General features: G+C 54.4%; 8 protein-coding genes across 8 annotated transcripts; 5 read left to right on the plus strand and 3 right to left on the minus strand.

The window, feature by feature from the left end:
- Nucleotides 1–51: 51 nt before the first annotated feature.
- MSY001_2086 (uncharacterized protein) lies at nucleotides 52–1,600 on the plus strand (the record flags this gene model as incomplete). The annotated part of the gene is made up of 3 exons (XM_018883922.1): nucleotides 52–442; nucleotides 467–783; nucleotides 809–1,600. 3 exons carry the CDS (start codon nucleotides 52–54, stop codon nucleotides 1,598–1,600), a joined length of 1,500 nt encoding a protein of 499 aa, XP_018740633.1.
- Nucleotides 1,601–1,635: 35 nt separating this feature from the next.
- MSY001_2087 (uncharacterized protein) lies at nucleotides 1,636–2,444 on the minus strand (the record flags this gene model as incomplete). Its single annotated transcript, XM_018883923.1, has 2 exons — nucleotides 1,636–1,649; nucleotides 1,703–2,444. The coding sequence occupies 2 exons, from the start codon at nucleotides 2,442–2,444 to the stop codon at nucleotides 1,636–1,638; spliced, it is 756 nt and encodes a 251-aa protein (XP_018740634.1).
- Nucleotides 2,445–3,846: 1,402 nt separating this feature from the next.
- On the plus strand, nucleotides 3,847–5,644 carry MSY001_2088 (uncharacterized protein; the record flags this gene model as incomplete). Its single annotated transcript, XM_018883924.1, has 6 exons — nucleotides 3,847–4,673; nucleotides 4,697–4,924; nucleotides 4,950–4,973; nucleotides 5,108–5,369; nucleotides 5,393–5,510; nucleotides 5,535–5,644. The coding sequence occupies 6 exons, from the start codon at nucleotides 3,847–3,849 to the stop codon at nucleotides 5,642–5,644; spliced, it is 1,569 nt and encodes a 522-aa protein (XP_018740635.1).
- Nucleotides 5,645–8,526: 2,882 nt separating this feature from the next.
- On the minus strand, nucleotides 8,527–8,961 carry MSY001_2089 (uncharacterized protein; the record flags this gene model as incomplete). Its single annotated transcript, XM_018883925.1, has 1 exon — nucleotides 8,527–8,961. One exon carries the CDS (start codon nucleotides 8,959–8,961, stop codon nucleotides 8,527–8,529), a length of 435 nt encoding a protein of 144 aa, XP_018740636.1.
- A 1,071-nt stretch (nucleotides 8,962–10,032) lies between these two features.
- MSY001_2090 (uncharacterized protein) lies at nucleotides 10,033–11,283 on the plus strand (the record flags this gene model as incomplete). The annotated part of the gene is made up of 1 exon (XM_018883926.1): nucleotides 10,033–11,283. The coding sequence occupies one exon, from the start codon at nucleotides 10,033–10,035 to the stop codon at nucleotides 11,281–11,283; it is 1,251 nt and encodes a 416-aa protein (XP_018740637.1).
- Nucleotides 11,284–12,476: 1,193 nt separating this feature from the next.
- MSY001_2091 (uncharacterized protein) lies at nucleotides 12,477–13,571 on the plus strand (the record flags this gene model as incomplete). Its single annotated transcript, XM_018883927.1, has 1 exon — nucleotides 12,477–13,571. The coding sequence occupies one exon, from the start codon at nucleotides 12,477–12,479 to the stop codon at nucleotides 13,569–13,571; it is 1,095 nt and encodes a 364-aa protein (XP_018740638.1).
- Nucleotides 13,572–13,911: 340 nt separating this feature from the next.
- Nucleotides 13,912–18,588, plus strand: MSY001_2092 (uncharacterized protein; the record flags this gene model as incomplete). The annotated part of the gene is made up of 1 exon (XM_018883928.1): nucleotides 13,912–18,588. The coding sequence occupies one exon, from the start codon at nucleotides 13,912–13,914 to the stop codon at nucleotides 18,586–18,588; it is 4,677 nt and encodes a 1,558-aa protein (XP_018740639.1).
- A 20-nt stretch (nucleotides 18,589–18,608) lies between these two features.
- Nucleotides 18,609–19,756, minus strand: MSY001_2093 (uncharacterized protein; the record flags this gene model as incomplete). Its single annotated transcript, XM_018883929.1, has 2 exons — nucleotides 18,609–18,619; nucleotides 18,742–19,756. The coding sequence occupies 2 exons, from the start codon at nucleotides 19,754–19,756 to the stop codon at nucleotides 18,609–18,611; spliced, it is 1,026 nt and encodes a 341-aa protein (XP_018740640.1).
- Between the last annotated feature and the right edge of the window lie 102 nt (nucleotides 19,757–19,858).

Consider the following 19,858-nt stretch of genomic DNA (forward strand, 5'->3'; position numbering starts at 1 on the left):
CAGTATGTCACTGTGGCTGACGCGCAGCTACGCAGACGGGACGTCTGTGGCATGCGTACGTGCGCATACGACTCACACAGCGGTCAGATTCTCGTCGTGACCGTGGGACTGCCGGGCCGCGGTAAGACCCATCTGGCGCATGCGATCCAGCGGTATCTGCGCTGGATGGGCGTCAAGTGCCAGGTGTACAACCTAGCTAACACGCGCCGCGAGATCTTAGGGCGCATCGATCAGTTACCGCAAGACTACTTTGGCGAGCGTCGGAACAACGACACGGTGCAGCTGCATCAGCAGGTGACGGAAAGACTTGAGGCGCAGATCGAGGGCTTTTTCGAGCATGGCGGGCAGGTGGCTGTGTATGACGCCTACAATAGCAACCAGGAGCGGCGGACGGCCGTGCAGCGGCGCTTTGAGGCCATGAATGTACAGCTCATGTTCATCGGTACGTGTACATCGCTCATCGCAGAATGTCAATGTGATGACGAGGAAATGATTGAGCGCAACATCCGGTCCATGCACACTTTCAACCCCGACTTTGAAGGTTGGGACTTGGACAAAGTGTTCCAGCACTTGCGCGAGCGTATCGCGCAGCATGAGATTCTCTACGAGCCGATCACAGACCGCTCGTGCCCCCATGTGCAGCTGCTGAACCTGGGTCAACGCATAGTCGTGAACCATGTGCATGGCTACCTCCAGAATCGTATCGTTCTGTTCCTTATGAATATGCACAGCCGCGAGAGAATGTACGTGTCTGCGACTGACGCCAGCATCTACTTTGCCCGGGTATGTGACCCCACTAACGAAACAGGCAGGCGAAGCGCTCGTCGAGCACCTGTACAAGGCCGACGCCGACTTGTCGTCGCTGGGCGTGACATACGCAGAACGACTGTGCCAGCTAGTGATGAGTCTGCGCCAACACCCCGACAAGACGAGAAGCAGCGACATGTCGCTGTCGCAGGAACACAGCGTGTCGTATATCGCGCCAAATGGCGAGCAAGTAAAACCGCTACAGGCCATCGACACCTCACACCACGAGCTGCAAGTATGGTGCTCTACACGCAAACGCTCCGAGCGCACTGCAGCACCATTCCGCGAGCACGGAGTGCGGGTAGTTGAGCTATCCCGCTTGTGCGAGATGAACCCGGGCATTGTTGACGGCATGAGCGATGAAGAGATCCTCGCGCGTTTTCCTCGCCATCGCGAGGAGCGTGACAAAGACCCGTACGGCTTCCGCTTCCCCCGCGCTGAGAGCTACCACGACCTGGCCATCCGCCTCGAGCCGGTGATCATGGAGCTCGAGCGTGTCAAGGAAGATGTGCTGATCATTGCACAGTCATCTGTGCTCCGCTGCCTCATTGCCTACCTGCAGGGGAACAAGCCACATGAGATCCCCTTCATTCAGGTCCGCGAGGGCGACCTAGTCGAAATCTATCCCCAGGCATTCGGCATCGCAACGCGTGTTTACTCATTCTGGGACCCCGAGAAAGAGCGCGAAAGGCGCGATAGCCAGTTTGCCCGACAAGCTGCGCGGCATTTGGCCAAGCGCCAGGCGGCCGCGTCGACTAGCGAGGCGGGCAGCAGCCCGGAAGAGCCTCGATGATTACTGTATAAGTAGCAGAACGTACCTTGGCATACTTATCGCTCTTGAGCTTGGAGCGCCGATCCAGCATAGCCTCGGCAAGTCGGCCCTCGCGCTGCGCACGTAGTAGCTCGCGCCGCGACTCCTGCGGAAGCTGCGCCGTAGTGCCAGCCGTCCAGCCTTGGCGCGATAGGGAGAGTTTCGCTTCGTCGAGCAGCGAAGCACGCGACGCCGGCGCTGCCGTGCTCTTGCGCTGCATTTGCCGGTGTGCATGCCGGTACTTCCACTGCACACGCAGGTCCCATACACCGCCCGCCGTTGGCGCCGACGCATCGGCTCGCACGCGGCGCCGACGCGCATGGTCGTCTTTCGGCTCGTCCAGTGTCAGATAGCCGCCGTAGTGAGACTGGAGCGCAAAGCCGCGGCGCGGCCCAACAAGCGCTGATTCATTAGGCACCGTATCGACAGGCTGGAGCGTCCACTCTTCCTGGGGACCGCGCGCCTCATTCGTCGCGGTAACTTCGCCGTACCGATCGCAGGCAAGGAACGTGCCTTGTGCACTCTTGAGCGTCCACTTATCTGACATGGGAAGCTGCGTTGCTACCCAGACCTGGTAGATGGTCTGCGGCGTCACTTCGGCGGCGGCTAGAGTTGCGCCGTCATCGGGCCAGTCGTCTGGCAGCGACGGCGGCTCGACCGTGGTCGTTTCAACCTGAGAAAGTGGCGCATGAAAGTTCAGCGCGCTTGCGCTCCCATTTTCACCTAGCTGGTGCACGAAGCACGGACCCGTCACTTCGCCAGGTGTCTCAGGCGTGACCCACGCTGCGTCAAGTCGCATTGCACGTACCTTGGTCGTCGCCTCCATACATTTCCGCATCAGACTCATCAGCGTTTGCAGGCGCACGCTTTGGCGGTCGCGTCCCATCGCTGCTCTTGGATCGCTTGCGTTTCGGCTGGATTAATGGCCGGCACGTACCTTATCGCCCTTGAACGTCAGGCGCAGCGACCGCCCCGCTGCCATCGTCGGTGGAGGAAAATGCGCCAATTCATGCCGCGTCCATGGACGTGGAGCGACTGGACACAGGCGTGGCATTCGCTCCTTTCATCACAGGGCACACGCTCCCGTCAGCCTAGCGCCGCGAGTGCGCGCTGGGCACTCGATGTTGCTCTCGTCGTCGAGGGTCGGCGCACAGCGACGCTGTTTGATGCATCCACACTCGCATGGCGCGAATGCCTTGCATGGGACGCGTGGCTCGAGCAGGTACGTTGCTAGGCTCACCCAGCAACGCCTCCCCGTTATGCTTGTGCTCTTTGAGCCGGCGCGGCACGTATTTCTCGTGCATACGAAGGTCCTTGATACGCTACAGCAGCACCCTCCGTTATTTGTGGACCCAGCGCATGCGACACAAACGCTCGATGAGCCTCCGGAGAGTGCGCGAGTTGCGTTGGCCCTCCTACAGGATGCTGCACAGCGTTCACAACGCAGCATGCTCCTGCGCAGTGATGCGCCGCATGCACGTCTATGTGGAATTGCCCTCTGTGGCTGGCTCTTGGGATACCCGGTGTCCTATGCGGTGTCGCACGCGCCCGCCACCTTCGCAGCGCAGGCGCTGGATCGCTGCGACGGGCGCACATGGGACACTGACGTATGGTTTGATGATGATAGCCTCCCTGCTGGCGCCTTGTCACTTCTCCTAGTTCAGGCCATCGTGCATATGGAGGTGCCTGGCGTTTCCCTGCCACGCAACCATCTTATGATGTCTTTCTCGATACCCACGGCGTTACCGAACGCTACGGACATCGCGCGTGCCTGGCAGCGCCGCCTCACGATTCCATGGGGTGATGGTCCCACGCGCCTGCCGTTCCTCGAGCATGCTACCTGCGAAGTGCGCCTGTCCCATGTGCACCAGGACCATATAGCACTGTGACTAGGCACTCTGTTCGTTCTTCTTCGCCGCTTTGGCCTGTGTGAGCTGAATGAACGTACCTCCTGCTTCGCGCGCAGCGCGGCAGCGTCGCGCTCGCGGCGCTGCGACACCGAAAGACCATCGTCGCTACGGCCCTTGCTCATCTCAGCCTGCTTCTTCTGGTTCTTCGCGCGCGCCAGTTCACGAGCGTTTCCACCTTGCGTGAGTCGGATATACGTACGCGCCATCGTCACTGTTTCGGGATGCTGTGGGAGAAAAAAAGACAGAGCCTACTAGGCTTACCCCACATACCTGGCAACAGACCGGCCAGCGCAGGCCCTAGGCGCCTAGTCATACACGATGCTCTTGGTACGGGCCTGCCGCACATTCCCACACAAACCTCTACTATCACAGGTCCGTGCTCTATCGACGAACAAGTCGGGCGTTCCGAACCTTCTTACTCTCGCTCACCTTTCGGTGAATGAAATCGAGGGCGTTTTGCAGCGCGCGGCGCAGTTCAAACGCACGGCAAAGCACACAGCGATGGGTGTATGTGACCTGGAGCGTTCGTTAGAGCGCAAGACGATCGCGATCATCTTCAGCAAGCGCAGCACTCGTACTCGCGTTGCGAGTGAATCTAGTGTTGCTGCCCTTGGCGGCCACGGCATGTTCCTCGCGCCTTCGGACATCCAGCTGGGCGTCAACGAAAGTCTGCTGGACACGGCGCGCGTTGTCGGCTCTATGGTTGACGGCATCATGGCGCGTGTGGGTGGACACCATGAGGTCGAAGGCCTCGCGAGCGAGTCTGCTGTGCCAGTCATCAACGCGCTTTCCAGTCGTTTCCATCCCACACAGATTCTCGCTGACTTGCTGACGATGCTCGAACTCGATGGCGCAGCGCACAGAGCTCTGCCATCCCTGCAGCACCTCGCTGGGAAAAAGGTCGCATGGGTGGGTGACTCGAACAACATCCTCAACGACATGATCGTTACCTATCCCCGCCTGGGCCTGCATCTCAGCATTGCGGCACCCCAGGGCCCGGCGTATGAACGCGATCCTGTGGTGTGGGATCTCATGAAAAAAGGCCTGGCTGATCTGTCGAGTGAGCACACGCCCGGCCAGATCGAGTGGTCGCATGATCCGCAGCGGGCCGTGCGTGACGCTGACTTTATCGTGACGGACACTTGGTACGTTACACCACTAACGGCAGGATCTCAATGGGCGACGAAGCCCAAAAGGACCAGCGCCTACGCGATTTCCAAGGCTTCCAGGTCACGGAAGACCTCGCTCGCCGCGGCGGCGCCAAGCCTGACTGGAAGTTTTTGCATTGCCTCCCTCGCAAGGCCGAAGAGGTGTCCGACGAAGTGTTCTATGGGCCGCGGTCGCTCGTGTTCCCCGAGGCGGAGAACCGCAAGTGGACGATTATGGCCTGTTTCGAGTACGTACCCTCTGCTTACTCCCAGCTGGCTGTTTGGCGGTCGCGCCCTGTAGCACCCAACGAAGTCGTTCGCTTGTGGGCCTGTCACTCGTAGATTGATAGATCCGCGGAGGCCCTAGTTCCGCGGAGGTCCGTGCGCTGGAAACGGTTACTTATAGCGCCACCTTCCCTGAGTCGCCTCAGCTCAATTGCTATGGTGTCGTTTTACGAACTGAAAGCGGCTTTGCCAAACAACAAGACTTTTGAATTTTCTCAGCTCAAGGGTAAGGTCGTGCTTATCGTGAATACTGCGAGCAAGTGTGGTTTTACGCCACAGTTTGATGGTCTCGAGAAGCTGTACAAGGACTACGAGAGCCGTGGCTTTATCGTGCTTGGCTTCCCAAGCAACCAGTTTGCCTCGCAGGAACCAGGCGATGATGATTCGATTGGCAGCTTTTGCCAGCTGGTACGTATTGTGCATTTACTCAGAACTATGGCGTCTCGTTTCCCATTATGGCCAAGTCCGATGTCAACGGCGCAAACGCGAACGAGGTGTTCCAATTCCTGAAGCATGCCAAGCGGGGCTTCCTTGGTACGGAGGGTATTAGTACGTACTTTATGCTAACGGCAGAATGGAACTTTACCAAGTTCTTGATCAACCGCCAGGGCGAGGTCGTCGAGCGCTACTCGCCGACCACGTCGCCTGCTCACATTGCTTCTGCGATCGAAAAGCTGCTTTAATCCGCGCAAGCAATACAGCTATGACCTTTTCATACACCGATTCTATGCCGTAGTGTCTTGTATGTCTTTATCAACCGTGCTACATGTACTGTCCGCGAAATCTGCCGCACAGGTCCAAACACATGCGACGCAGGTGTCGGTCTACCTACGTGCACTATGACAAAGCACTTAGCCACCATTTACCTTCTTTTCCCACTGACGCTTTAGACTAGTATAAAGCTGCTGGATAGGCGATGATTGCCGACTGTTCGTGCTTGTTGATATGACGTGCTTGGGAAGTTGGCGCATATCTTCCGTAAGCCACGGGCCACGTACCTCCGTCGTCTGCTTGAGCCTGCATCGTAATGTACTCCTTCTTCTTCGCACGATTCATAGACTTGACATATGCATAACCTGTGAACATGGAGACAATCATGGCGGCCCAACTGTGTATGAGACGAATTTACGTACGCCATGGCCATGCGTTTCGGCGACCCTTCGTAGATGGCCATGCTAGTAGGATGTGGAGTGCGACGACGCTGCATCGCACAGACCGATGGGCGACCAGCTCTGGGAGGACATCCTGGCCATTCGATCGTGCCTCCTACCTGAGGAGTTCAGTTGGAGAGGTACCATCGATGAACAAGAGTCTTGGGAGTCTGCCTATCAAGAGTATCAATCGACGCTTACGCCACCTGCTATACAGCAAGTACATGTTGCCCTGCGCGTGAACAAGGCCCTAGGTGTGTCCATGCATGCGAAAATGGATGCTCGTGAGCAACAGCCTACAGTGACGGTCCTGATTCAACGCAGTGATCTTGTGTCACACGATGATATCACCGATATGGTGCAGACGCGTCTTCTCGAAGGACAGGCACTCGAGATCCCCCATCCCCTGTTTGACGTCCTCACACTGCTACAGGAGGCCATGTCGGAGCGGGAAATGAGCTACCAGGACCAAATTTCAGCACAGCAACTTAGCATAACTGAGGACCGCTCCGCATATCAGTCTCAATGCGACATGAAACGCGTCCTATTCTGGTCCCACCATCTCGTGGCACCCTCAAAGCGTAAGCAGTTTGCTACATGGTGCCCAGAACTCAACGTCTGGGGTTTATTGAAATTAGGATACCCTGGCTTTTTGTGCTTTGAAGGGGCTGTGAAGGATGTCGATGACATGGTTCGTCGTGTCAAAGGTATGCAATGGCATGCTATTTCCCAGCGTGTTGAGGTGACATGGACATATGCGCGACCGGTGGACCTTAACGGTCCCACTCATGATGCCGCTCTGCGTGCGTGCTCTCTGGCATCAGGCGACCTGAACGCATCGACAAAGTTACGGACCCGTTGTGAAGAGTCAGAGAGCTTGGGCGATTTCCTGACAAGGTATGCTATACGAGCTTACACAGACTGAGGAAGGCTGGACTACAGGAGGACGAGATTGTCGAAGCATGCCATCTTCGTACAGCTCGGTAATTGAAAAATTCTAGCATCTGCCAAAGAGGTAACGGGCCGAAACCCTCACACATCGTCGAGGCAAGCTCTCAGTGGATGTGCTTTCCTTTTCAGCAAACACAAAACTTAGCACACACAAAACTGTCACTCTTCTCTTCCTTGTTCGATCAGGACCCCATGCACCAAGAAAGGAAGAGTGCAGGAAAAAAAGACATCATAGGGGCCTGGCTTCGGATACCCAAAGTCTCCTATGGGGTCTTGGGTTGCTTCAGCAACCTCTCCCATCCGTGGTAATACCTGTGAGAGCGCAAGCCAAGCTTGTCAGGCAATGTTCCACAATTGTGATCGTTAGTGTTAAGTTGGATATACATCCACGACCGAGCCCAGCGCAGCGAGGCGCACCACAGGGGCCACGCACAGAATCCCCTGATACCAAGAATACCATGATTCCTGCACATGTGCAGCACAGCTCCAGGTCGTGGAATGCATATGTCCTGGACAGTCTTGTGTTGTGCTCGTGAGGGAGCTGTCCATAGGCCCAGCCTTCCTTTTTGGATTACCTAATCCCATGCAGTCGTTCAGTACTTGCGCAGATTCTGCTCTCGCACGGCCCTGCCATGAGCGCGCCACAGCGTACCATGATTGCTGAGATCTTGTGGGATATTGGGTGCTCCAAACTGCCTGAGTGGATATATAGTGCCTAGAAAATGCTCTATACAAACGAAAATCTGTACTCGTCTTGTCAGGCCCGCTTTCCTAATCTCTACTTTAGCGAGCACCACACACTTCTACGGCCATAGTGGTCTCGGCTGGACACTGCTGTGACACGGAATCCACAGGACTAGACATTGAGTGCCTTGCTTCAGAAGGTCTGTTCTGTCGAATGCAAATATGTGTTTCTGCTAGTATATACCCACCCCATAAAGAATGTAGATATAGGCACAAAGCCACATGGAGACGAGGTAACTGCGTATAGCATTTGTAACAGCAAGTCCTTTTCTAAGATGCTAAACGTTTGTTCGGATAGAGCATTGGGCTGCGGCGTAGCTTAGATAGCAACATGAAGAAGTGGGTGCTAATTCCTAAAAGTTGTCTGTAACGAAAGCACTTGCATACAATGCTTTGTGGCCAGCATAGGCATCTTGAGACACGATGCTGCTTTCACCAGCTTTAACGTCATCTCGTGTCTTGGTCAAAACGCCGAAGAATGCATGTGTATGCGGTCGTAAGCATACTCAAGCCAGATTATCATCCCCATCATACAAGAAAATGGATGTCAGTCATACAGACTTGTCTACATAGCATACCAGCAATGTTGTACGTTTTGCACTAATGCGTCTTCGTTCACCGTGCGGACCGCCCCACATTACAATGCAAGGACAACCAGATGAAAAAGATTTGTGAATGGAATCCACTACGAATAAAGTAGATGCTATTCTTCGAGACGTTTACTCGTAGATCCACTGGTCCACAGCACGGGTGTAAGGGATCGTAGCGTCCTGTTCACCGAACCAGAGGGCAATCTCGGCCTTGGCCGATTCGACCGAATCGGAGCCATGGCAGATGTTCCGGCCCACATCAATAGCAAAGTCCCCGCGGATAGTACCAGGGGCCGAGGCAAGAGGGTTGGTAGCGCCCAGCAGGGTGCGGCCCTGCTTGACGACATCCTTACCCTGCCAGACCATAGCGACAACAGGACCCGAGCTCATGTACTTGATCAAGCCCGGGAAGAAAGGCTTGCCCTTCAGGTCCTTGTAGTGCTTCTCCAGGTGCTCCTCGCTGGCGTGCACCAGCTTCATAGCCACGAGCTGGAATCCGCGGTCCTCGAAGCGCTGGATGATCTTGCCGACGAGGCCACGCTGGACGCCGTCAGGCTTAATCATGATATAGGCTGGCATTATTACATTCATACGTACTCTGCTCGGAGGCCATTATGCTGAATGTGTGTGGAAGGTGGAAGAACCGTGCCTCACCCAGGCCCGCCAGCAAAGAGTGATACTCACGTGACTGACACGGTGGACCCGTGCCAGCCAGATAGGCTCTTGCTTCGTCCGTGCCGCAGCATGTGGACACGTTTGGGGTTGGCCCTAGCGCGCCGCGATGTGGTGGCGAGGCCCTTGGTCCCGCAGCATATGTGGCGCACACCATTGGTGGTGAATAGAGGCCAATTTGTGAGTATGTCGACACACATCGGGCATCGCACAGCCTCTCACTCACGAACCTGGGCGGCGGCGGGTCTTGCGACAGGCGCAGGTGTTTTGTCGTTCGCCTTGCTTCGATCTAATAGTCAAGAGCAGGATTCAAACGAACAAGATTCACAATTAAAGACTGATGATTCGCCGTCCCAACCATCGCTACCTCAGTCGCCCCCGACAATTGGCAGCCTTTTATTTTTGTACCTGATTGAGCCCGTTCTGGTATTCAAGCGTTTCCTTGTACTTGTTTTTATTTTCGCACCTGTCATTCTAGCTTTGCCGCTACTTCTTATCGGCAAACACAAAGTCTGGAAAGATCGGAACGGTCGCTCTATCAAGGGGGAGCGGTATGGGGCCTTGCTTTGGTACAAAGTGCTTGTCTCTCAGATGGAGCGAGCCGGTCCCACATTTGTGAAACTGGGTCAGTGGGCTGGCTCTCGTCGCGATTTGTTCCCGGAAGAGCTTTGCAACAGATTTGCCAAGTTACATTCCCAAAACCGTCCACACTCGTTCCGTTATACTCAGAAGGTATTGGAGCGTGTATTTGGAAGGGCTTTTGATGAAATTTTCGTCACGTTCGATCGACATCCCGTGGGAATTGGTGCTGTGGGGCAAGTTTATAAAGGTGTTCTACACGAGCGCCTGCTTCCCCATGATTATCTTGTGGAAAAGGACAAGTTGGACCGGCTCTCTGAGACGGCTGAGAGTATTGGGCGCGAATTGGCTCTGACCTACGAGCACGATGAGTCACTCAGGCATATGCCCGGTGCGGCTGTTGCAATCAAGGTACTCCATCCCAAGGTGCACCAGACAATTGGTTATGACATCAAAATTATGCGCTTCTTTGCCGGTCTCATCAACCTGATCCCGGGTATGACATGGGTCTCTCTTCCTGAGGAGGTCGATCGCTTTGCAGCTCTGATGGTCAGTCAACTTGACCTGCGTCAAGAGGCTTCCAATCTGCAGCGTTTTGAAAGGAACTTTGCTGGCAGAGGGGGGACAGTGACATTCCCTCGTCCACTGCAGGCCTTTTGTTCACGGGATGTGCTGGTCGAGGAAATGATTGAGGCTGTACCACTCAAACACTTTATGAAGCTTGGCGGAAAGGAGTATGACAGTAGCATCGCACATATGGGTCTTGACGCCTTCTTGCATATGCTTTTAATTGACAACTTCACCCATGCCGATCTTCATCCTGGTAACATTATGGTCAAGTTCTATCGCCCTACAACACGATCTGTACTGCAGAATGTATTTTCGCGCATCTTTTATCGGTTTGACCCAGAATATGTGCTCGGTCACCGCAGTCGTACAGGGATTATTTCGGATGAGCGGATTGTGGATGATCTCCTTTCTCACACGTCGAATCCGGATGAATGGGGTGAACATATTCAGATGATCGAAGATGCGGGTTACCTACCCGAGCTTGTGATGTTGGATGCGGGTCTCGTGTCTGAGCTTTCACCCAAGAACCTGCGCAATTTCCTGGATCTCTTCGCTGCTATCGTCACTTTCGACGGCCGAAGGGCAGGAACGCTCATGGTGGAGCGATGCCGTACACCAGAGCTTGTGACGAACAAGGAAGAATTCGTGGGAGTCATTGGCAACATTGTCGATGAAGTAAAGTCAGAGACATTTAGTCTCTCTCGATTGAACATTGGCAATGTACTTTCACAAGTCTTGTCAGCTGTCCAGCGATACCACGTCAAGATGGAAGCGGACTTTGTGGACACTGTCTTGAGCATTCTCATCTTGGAAGGTATTGGTCGTCGTTTAGACCCTGAATTGGATCTATTCAAGAGCGCTGCCCCTATTTTGCGGTCTTTGGGCCAGAAGATGTCAACGGACGGGGCTACTCTATCCGGAGGGTGGCACGATATCAATTTCACTACCCTACTCCCTATGCTTAAGCTGTGGATATATACTGAACTCCGTGGTATCTTTGTACCATCTGCCAATGCCCCTCAGGTCGTCGACGCCTTTGTGCGGTATGGGTGGTTCTCCGACTAATTACAAGTCACTCATGTCGTCTTCTGAGTCAAGGTCGTCTGCATCGAGCTCACCCTCGCCCCCTTCACTACCGTTTTCTTCATCTTCCTCGAATTCTGCTTCCTCCAGGGCATCATCTTGAGGCAGGACAACCTCTTCCAAATCGGAAGCATCACCTGAGCCTGAGCCATCCGAGTCGGACTAGTTTGCAGTTAGTATACCCGAGTCATATACATACAGATACTGAAAAACCAGATGCAAAATCATTTTCATCAAATAGATCGTCCTCTTGTCCCTGAGATGCGGCAGCCTGTACTTTTGAATTTGCTGCTCCTTGCTTCGATGGCGTACTTGGCTGGGAGTTCATTGTCAGATCGGCTGAAGTAGATATGGATGCATTATTCGACACACTGCTCTTTGGCGTATCAGGTGGATTTGAAGGGAAATTCATAGTGCGTTCTCTCTTCAGTTGATTTTCAGTATTGCCGGAGATACTAGCCGGAGAAGCTGCACGCTTTCGGGGAGCCGAGCTTGCTCGGGCCAAAGGTGAAGAAGACCGTGAGTTTTCATGCAATATCCGTTGCGTGGCAGCATGAGAGACAGCCTTTGCTGATCGAGTAGAACTCTTCCGTGCTGCTTTTGAGCCAGCACCCATGCACTTCTCTAAGTGTGTTGCATAACGGTTGGATGACACCTGTCGAGAACAGACCAGACATTCAAACAAGGGATTGTTCGAATAGTAATCAGATTTGACTCCATTTGTACTAGATGTAGAAATGTATTTCGTCAGAATTACTGCGTACCATGTGATGAACGACTGGATATAAGTAACTTCAACGCACCTCTGGCCACAATGTGTGCACAGGCCCCTCTTTCTTTTCGCATAGGCGTGAGCCTCAAGGGCCACGTCAACAATAATCTCGTTCACAAGGGAGTCAAGCAAGCGTGATTCCTAAAATGAGAATAAATTGACACACAAATACACGCTTAGGGTCCATGATGTGTTGTCTGTCCTGCCCGGTGCGCTCGATCTGGCCCGTTCACAATGACTACGTAGGATCCGCACCTGTGCTGGCGTTCTAGCATTTCATGGAGGCTGACTCAGCAAGGGAGGTCACAGGCCTAGCGGGACGCCATACATCCCTTGTAGGCTTTGTTGCCACCACTCTAATCGCGACATCAACACGCTTCTAGGCGCGTCATTTGTGTTGGACATGTCTTTCACGTTACCCCCGCCTCTAAAACAGCAGCTCACGCTTTATCGCGATTCGCTCAACTCTCAGATTGAAGCTTGGGCAGCTGAATATCATGTCAATCCAGCCGCTATTCGTCGTCATCTAGGTTTCTCTCGCGAGTTTGGACGCCAGCCCAATTCATGGAACTTGTATCAGCGCTACCTGGCGGAGCAAAAGCGCAAGAATGCGAACGGGGAGCCCTCTGCGCTGGGTGCTGCCATGGCCAATCTTGGCCCGAACTCGAATTCCACACAAGCTCAACGTATCCGCGATGAATTGGCGCCTCTTTACCAAAAAATGAAAGAAGATCCCGAGTTTATGTCGAGAACGCAACAGGAAATTCAGGCGTGGGAGCAAGATAACCGGGTTGAGAAATCGAATTCTGTAACTCGTGCTGAATACAAACGTGCTGTGCGCCGCTTTGAACAGTTTTCTCAGCAATGCTCTCAAAATCTTGGGGCTGAATCCTTCACAATCATTGCTCACCCGAATATCGGATCCAATCATGTACAGATTGCGGCGTCACCTGCAGGTCTGCACGCGTTCCAGACAGCACTAGGTACAGGAAAGCCTCTCGAAACGTTCCAGAACCGCTTCGCTGCGTGTATTTGTTTAACAATTGCGCCCACAGAAGATCCTACGGCGCTAGAGCGTGATGCTCATCTTAATATTCAGGTTCCTCTGCAACCTCAGGAGCCCATCATTCTACCAGAAGATCCCACAATGCTCACCTCCATCCAAAAGCGTAAGCTTGCCACACCTCTTTTTCAGCGTTTGGTCGAGTCGTGCCTTGACCCGGTGGGCCTTGCCAACTTCCGAAAAAAATCTCAATCGCGGTTTCCCTGGAAGGGCCTCATGACGTGGCTGCATGAAAATGGCTACCGGTTTAACTACTGGCCGAATGATTCGACGCTTTATGGTATCCGGCATCCCACCGATGAAACGGCGCTGCTTCCCGCGCACCTCCGGTGCGAGGGTCTGAACACACCTAACTGCTGGAAGTCGGAGGCTATGAACGCCATTTTGCGTGCCTGTGTGCACCCTACGGATCCACTTCGTGTCGTGCGCATGTAATCTGTGACTTAATAGCATGCTTTCATGTAGTTTAGATAAGAATGACCACTGTATCGAAGTAGCAACTGTCGCCTAGTATTGGTTTTCGGGTGCATGTGCAGATCAGGCCTGGCTCATGTGCGTACTCTGGTCTTGTTGAGCCGAGCTCAGTGTAGCCTTTACGGTGGTCCGCATTTTTTGCGGAAATCCCTTCTCTGATTGGTTTGAATCACGTCACCTACCCTGTTCGTTGCATTCTGCCGCCAAATCTGCTGTGCGCCGCCGAAAGTGCTTACATATTTCGAAAGCGCTTCGACAGCTGCATTTGACTATTGTAGCTTGTCGCCTTGCACCTTCGAAGATGTCGCCACAAGGCACATCTCAACATTTTGAGAAGGCGGGAGATCAGGTAATTCCTCCTGATCCAGAAAAATCCTCGGAGCCATACGCCAAGGATCCCATGACGTATGGGAACGACAAGGGGGTGCAGCCTAACCCAAAACAAACAATGCATGAAAAGGCGCAGGATACTAGTGGCAACCAAAAGTTTGGTGTACGCGTGCGTGAGCACTGGTGGCAGCTGTGGCGCTTTAAGAACCCACCTCCCCCTGCACCGGAAAGCATTGACGAAGCAGAAGAACTCCCCCTGGGCCATGCTAACATCTTTTCGGATTGGTCCTATCATTGGATTGGCAAAATGCTGGTTCTCGGCTACCGACGTCCGCTCGAAGCCACTGATCTTTGGAAGATGGACGGTCCTCGTCAGGCCGAGCATTTGAGTGCCCGCGTTCTGGATCGCTGGGAAGCCCGAGTTGCCAAGGCCGATGCTTACAATCGGAGAATCGAGTCAGGTGAAATCAAACCCTCTAAACGCATGTATCGGACTTGGCGGAAGCAGGCACATAAAGAGCTTTCCGAAAACCTTGGAGGCGATGCGTCCGTGGACGAGCGCGTGGAAGCCAAAGCGACAATTTGGGGCATGCCCGAGTTTTCTCAATTGAAAGGTATTGAAATTACACCAGAGCTCGAACGCAAAAAACTGCTTGCAGGTAAAGTCAAGTCGTCTTGCAAACGTGCAAACCTATTCATGGCCTGCCTCGATGTATTTTGGCCGCATGTTCTGGAGGCCTTCTTCGCCAAATTGCTGGCCGATGTGGCGCAAATGTGCACAGCACTCTTGATCGAACATGTGATTGTCAGTGTGTATAATAGAGACACAGGTATGGGCTGTGTTTATACGGTGGTCATGTTTATCATGTTGCTACTCGGAAATTTCTTGTCGGGACGATTCTTTTACAAGAGTCTCTACGTGGGTGTATTCTGCCGTGCTGCGCTCGTCTCTGGTCTATTCCGCCGCGCTCTTAACATGCAGGGCCGTGATCGGTCGACGGGTAAGCTTACCAATCATGTCAGTACCGATATCAGTCGCATTGACTTTGGTGCACAGTGGTGGCTACTTACCTTTACGGCGCCGGTGGAAATCATTGTCTGTTTGGTCATTCTACTGACGCGGTTCGGTGTGTCCTGCTTGTCGGGCTTTGCGCTGGTGGTCGTTGTCACACCTATTCAGATGTATACAATGAAGTATCTCTTCCAGCTTCGTGCCAAGTCAATGCAGTGGACAGACCGACGTGCGCGTCGCACTCAGGAGGTCTTGTCTGGCATGCGCATCGTTAAGCTGTTTTCATACGAATCCAACTTTGTCAAGCTCATTTCTGATCTGCGCAAGGGCGAGCTGAAGTACGTGTTCGCGCTTGCTGTGGCTCGTGCTGGTCTAATGGCTACGGCTATCAGTTTGCCGCTGTTGGCTAGTGTCCTGGCCGTTGTAACGTACTACTACTCCCACGACCACAACTTTGATGTTTCACGCGTGTTCCCTGCAATCACTCTGTTCAACCTTCTTCGTTTGCCGCTCATGTTCTTACCCTTTGGCTTAAGTGTGATGGCCGACGGTGCAAACTCGTTCAGCCGTCTGCGTGAGGTCTTTTATGCGGAGCAGCATGACACGAACCTACAAAGCGACGAAAACTCACCGTACGGTCTGGACATTAAGAACGCTACATTTGTCTGGGAGGGCGTCGGCGAAGATGAAACGCTCAAGCCTGTGAAGAAAAGTGAGAAGCGCAAGACTGAGCAGAAAAAAGCGAAGCAAAAGCGCATGTGGACATTTTTGCGCCGTCATCGCAAGGAGAAAGATGCAACAAAAAAGCGCCGCTTCTTCCGCCGCAAGGGCAAGGGCCAGGTTGTTGTCACTGAGGAGCCTAAGCCAACGGCGCCTGTGCAGGAGGACCCTGTTGACGATGAAAGGTTTACTATGGAGAATGTGAACCTCCAGGTGCGCCGCGGTCATCTATGTGCCATTATTGGTCCTGTTGGTTCTGGCAAGTCGTCCCTCCTGCTCGGCGCTATTGGCGAAATGCGCAAGATGAGCGGTGATGTAACATGGAGCTCGTCCCGTGTGGCATTCTGCTCACAGTCGGCATGGATCCAGAATGCGACGGTTCGGGAGAACATCGTGTTCGGGCAGCCATGGGACGAGAAGCGTTACTGGTCGTGCGTTGAGCGCGCCGAGCTAATGTCCGACTTGGCTCTGCTTCAGGGCGGTGACATGACGGAGATTGGTGAGAAGGGTGTCACCCTCTCCGGTGGCCAGAAACAGCGTGTCAATATCGCACGTGCGCTTTATTACGATGCCGACGTGCTGTGCCTGGATGACCCACTCTCGGCTGTGGACGCCCATGTCGGCAAGGCGCTGTTTAACAATGCGATTTTGCCTGCGCGCAATGCTGGAAAAACAGTGATCCTCGTGACCCACGCAATCCAGCATTTACCCATGTGTGACCAGATTATCGTGATGAACGAGGGTTACATTGAGGAAACCGGCCCGTACACAGAGCTCATGGCGAAACGTGGCGACTTTTTCAACATGATGATGAACTTTGGTATGCTCAAGACAGACGGCGAAGAGGAGGAGGATGCCGACGAGCTAGCTGCCGAGGCCGAGGGCATCAAGCCACGTAAGGTGTTTGCGCTCGACGAAGTGCACAAACCTGGCCATGGCAAGACAATGGAAAGCGAAGAGCGCAATACTGGTGCGGTGGATGGCACTGTGTGGATGTCGTACCTCCGTGCCGGCCGCTCCTGGTTTATTTTGCCTCTTGTGTTACTCGCTGGCTCGTGTATGCAAGCGTCGGTAAACCTGTCTTCGTACTGGATTGTGTGGTGGCAAAAGTGGGTCGAGGAAAACCTGGTGCGCACTGGCCTCGAAGTCGGTATTTATGTGATGCTAGGTATTCTTCAGCTCATCTTCAACTTTGTTATGGATGTGGCTCTGGGTCTTTTGACGGTGTTTGCGTCGCGCTCCTTACACGACCGTGCAATCAAGCGCGTGATGTACTCGCCTATGGCATGGTTTGACACCACCCCCATCGGTCGCATCATTAACCGATTCGGCAAGGATATTGATGTGCTGGATAACCAACTGAGCAACCTTATTCGCCAGTGTGCGTCGACCGTGCTTTCAATTCTCGGTGCAGCTATCATGATTATTGTCTTCACCTACTACTTCGTCATTGTTGTGGTGTTCATCTTTGTCTTTGCCTACTTTTTCTCGGCCTTTTATCGTTCTTCGGCGCGTGAATTCAAGCGTGTGGATGCACTGCTGCGGTCCAAGCTCTACTCTCACTTTGCGGAGTCGCTGACGGGACTGACTACGATTCGTGCATACCGTGAGTCGGCCCGTTTCCTGCATGACAACTACAAGTACATGGACCTACAGAACCGGGCCTACTTCCTGACGATCGTGAACCAGCGCTGGCTTGGTTTGCGCCTCGATATCCTTGGCTCTGTTTGTGTGCTGGTGACGGGCCTGCTGTGCTCGGCGCGTGTAGGTGGTGTGAATCCCAGCACAGCGGGTGTAGCGCTGTCGCAGGTTGTCACCGTGGCGCAAACACTCGGTTTTCTCACTCGGCAGCTCACGGAGCTGGAAAATGAGATGAACTCTGCGGAGCGTCTCGTCTACTATGCAAACGAGCTGGGTCAAGAGGCCCCGCACCAAATTCCAGAGACAGTACCTGAGGCATCCTGGCCGGAGCACGGTGAGGTCGAGCTGCGCGATGTGTGGCTGCGGTACCGCCCTAACTTGCCCAATGTGCTCAAAGGCGTTACGTTCAGGGTGCGCGGCGGCGAAAAGGTTGGCATTGTGGGCCGCACCGGCGCGGGCAAGAGTTCCATCTTGACCGTACTTCTGCGTCTTTCGGAGGCGACACAAGGCTCGGTGCTCATCGACGGCATCGATGTGGGCCAGATCGGTCTCGAGAACCTGCGTCGCAGCATTGCGATCTTGCCGCAGGAACCTTTACTGTTCAGCGGTACCCTGCGCTCCAACCTCGATCCATTTGGGCGCTTTGACGATGCTCGCCTCTGGGACGCGATGCACCGGTCATACCTTACGGCCGCGTCTACGGCGAGCCAACCGGGGACCGGTGCGGTGACGCCACTCGTCGACGACAATGGCCAGCCCCTGCCTACTGAGAAGCAGCCGACACAGAGCAGGGCGTTGACGCGCTTGAACCTTGATTCGATCATCGACGAAGAAGGCGCCAACCTGTCTGTCGGCCAGCGTAGTCTGGTGTCTCTTGCGCGTGCATTGGTCAAGGACTCGAAGATCATTCTACTGGACGAAGCAACGGCGTCAGTCGACCTGGAAACGGATGCCAAGATTCAGCGCACGATCCGCACCGAATTTGCTGATCGCACACTGCTGTGCATTGCCCACCGTTTGAGCACCATTATCGGCTACGATAAGATCTGTGTCATGGACGACGGCAAGGTGGCCGAGTTCGACACGCCGTTGCGCCTGTTTGACGATGTCAACAGTATCTTCCGCGGCATGTGCGACCGCAGCGGCATCAAGCGCGAAGAAGTTGTCACGGCGCATGCCATCGCCTCGGGTGGCCAGTCGAACACAGCTGATGAAATTTCTGCAGCTAACATGGGTCCCGAACTCGTGACTCTGAGTCCGCCCCACTACCAGTAAAATATATCTCGTAAATTCTTCTAAATGTAGACTACGACGCGGGCGTATTGGAAAAGCCGCGAGACGGCAAGCGAATGGATGTGGTTGAACACGAATCATGGCTCTTAGACCACGTTTTCCTTAGCTGCAGGTGTTAGCGCATATTTAACGTACGAAACTTGAGCACAGGGCCCACCTGTCCAATGCACATGCCGCCCAGGCGGTGGCCCAGGTCAATGGCCTGCTCGATGGGCTTGCCGAGGATGAGGCCGGCGAGCACACCACCAGCGAAAGCATCACCGGCACCGTTTGTGTCGACAATCTGGTCCGCCGGCACCTTCGGGGTTGGGTGCACAAAGGCCTCCTTTTCGCCCTGCACAGCGCGGATGGTTGCCTCGGCGCCATGGGTAATAAGCACCGTGCGCGGCTTGTTGAGCTCCGAGGGTGAGTCGGCGATCTTCTGCGCAATCTCCTTCAGGTCAGTGGTGTCCACACCCACGGCCTTTGCCCACGCTTCCGCCTCGGACTCATTGCCAATTACGAGCTCAGCGTACGGGAGCACCTGCTCGACCTGTGCCTTGAAGAATTGCGGAATGAAGGGTGCAGACAGGTTCATCGAGAAGAACTTGCCGGCCTCCTTCGCGTGCTGGGCGAGCGACAGAGCGCTCTCCACACCATGGGTCAGGAAAAAGCCACCCAAGTAGTAGAACTGGGCCGCCTGAATCGCAGCCTTGGCGTCGGCACTCTCGAGGTGTTCCTTGGTGAACTTCTCCGCAGCGCCCAGGTTAGTGCACAAAGAGCGGTCGTGGCCAGTGATCACCACAGCGCACGAGCCAGTGGCTGTCTCCGAGTTAACCTGGTACACCGACTGCAGTCCCTCGCGGTCGTTGGCGGCACGTAGCTGGTTCGCCAGGTCGTCATTGCCGACACACCCGAGATAAGCAGTGGATCCCTCAGGAAGAGCGTATTGGGCACAGCGCGCCGTGTTCTGAGCCGCACCACCAGCCACGTAGGTGACTTGGTAGTTCTCCACGATGTGCTGGTAGATGCTCAGCTGGACAGGCGAGGCCAGCACCGCATCGTTGGCCTTGAGGCCGTACTTCCTCAGCACCTCCTCGCCGTCGCGAATCTGCATATCGAGCAGGGGATTGCCCATAGCAACCAGTTTCAAGTTCTGTGTCTGCACCATCGTTGTCGTCCAGGAACAATGGGCCCGCGCGAGACGTGCATGCTGGCGAATTGAGATCACGTGATAAGAAACGAGGATGCGCGATCGGTGACGACGCCGTTC

Source organism: Malassezia sympodialis, genomic scaffold (genome assembly GCF_000349305.1).
Source record: "Malassezia sympodialis ATCC 42132 genomic scaffold, msy_sf_9, whole genome shotgun sequence".
Classification (NCBI taxonomy): domain Eukaryota; kingdom Fungi; phylum Basidiomycota; class Malasseziomycetes; order Malasseziales; family Malasseziaceae; genus Malassezia; species Malassezia sympodialis.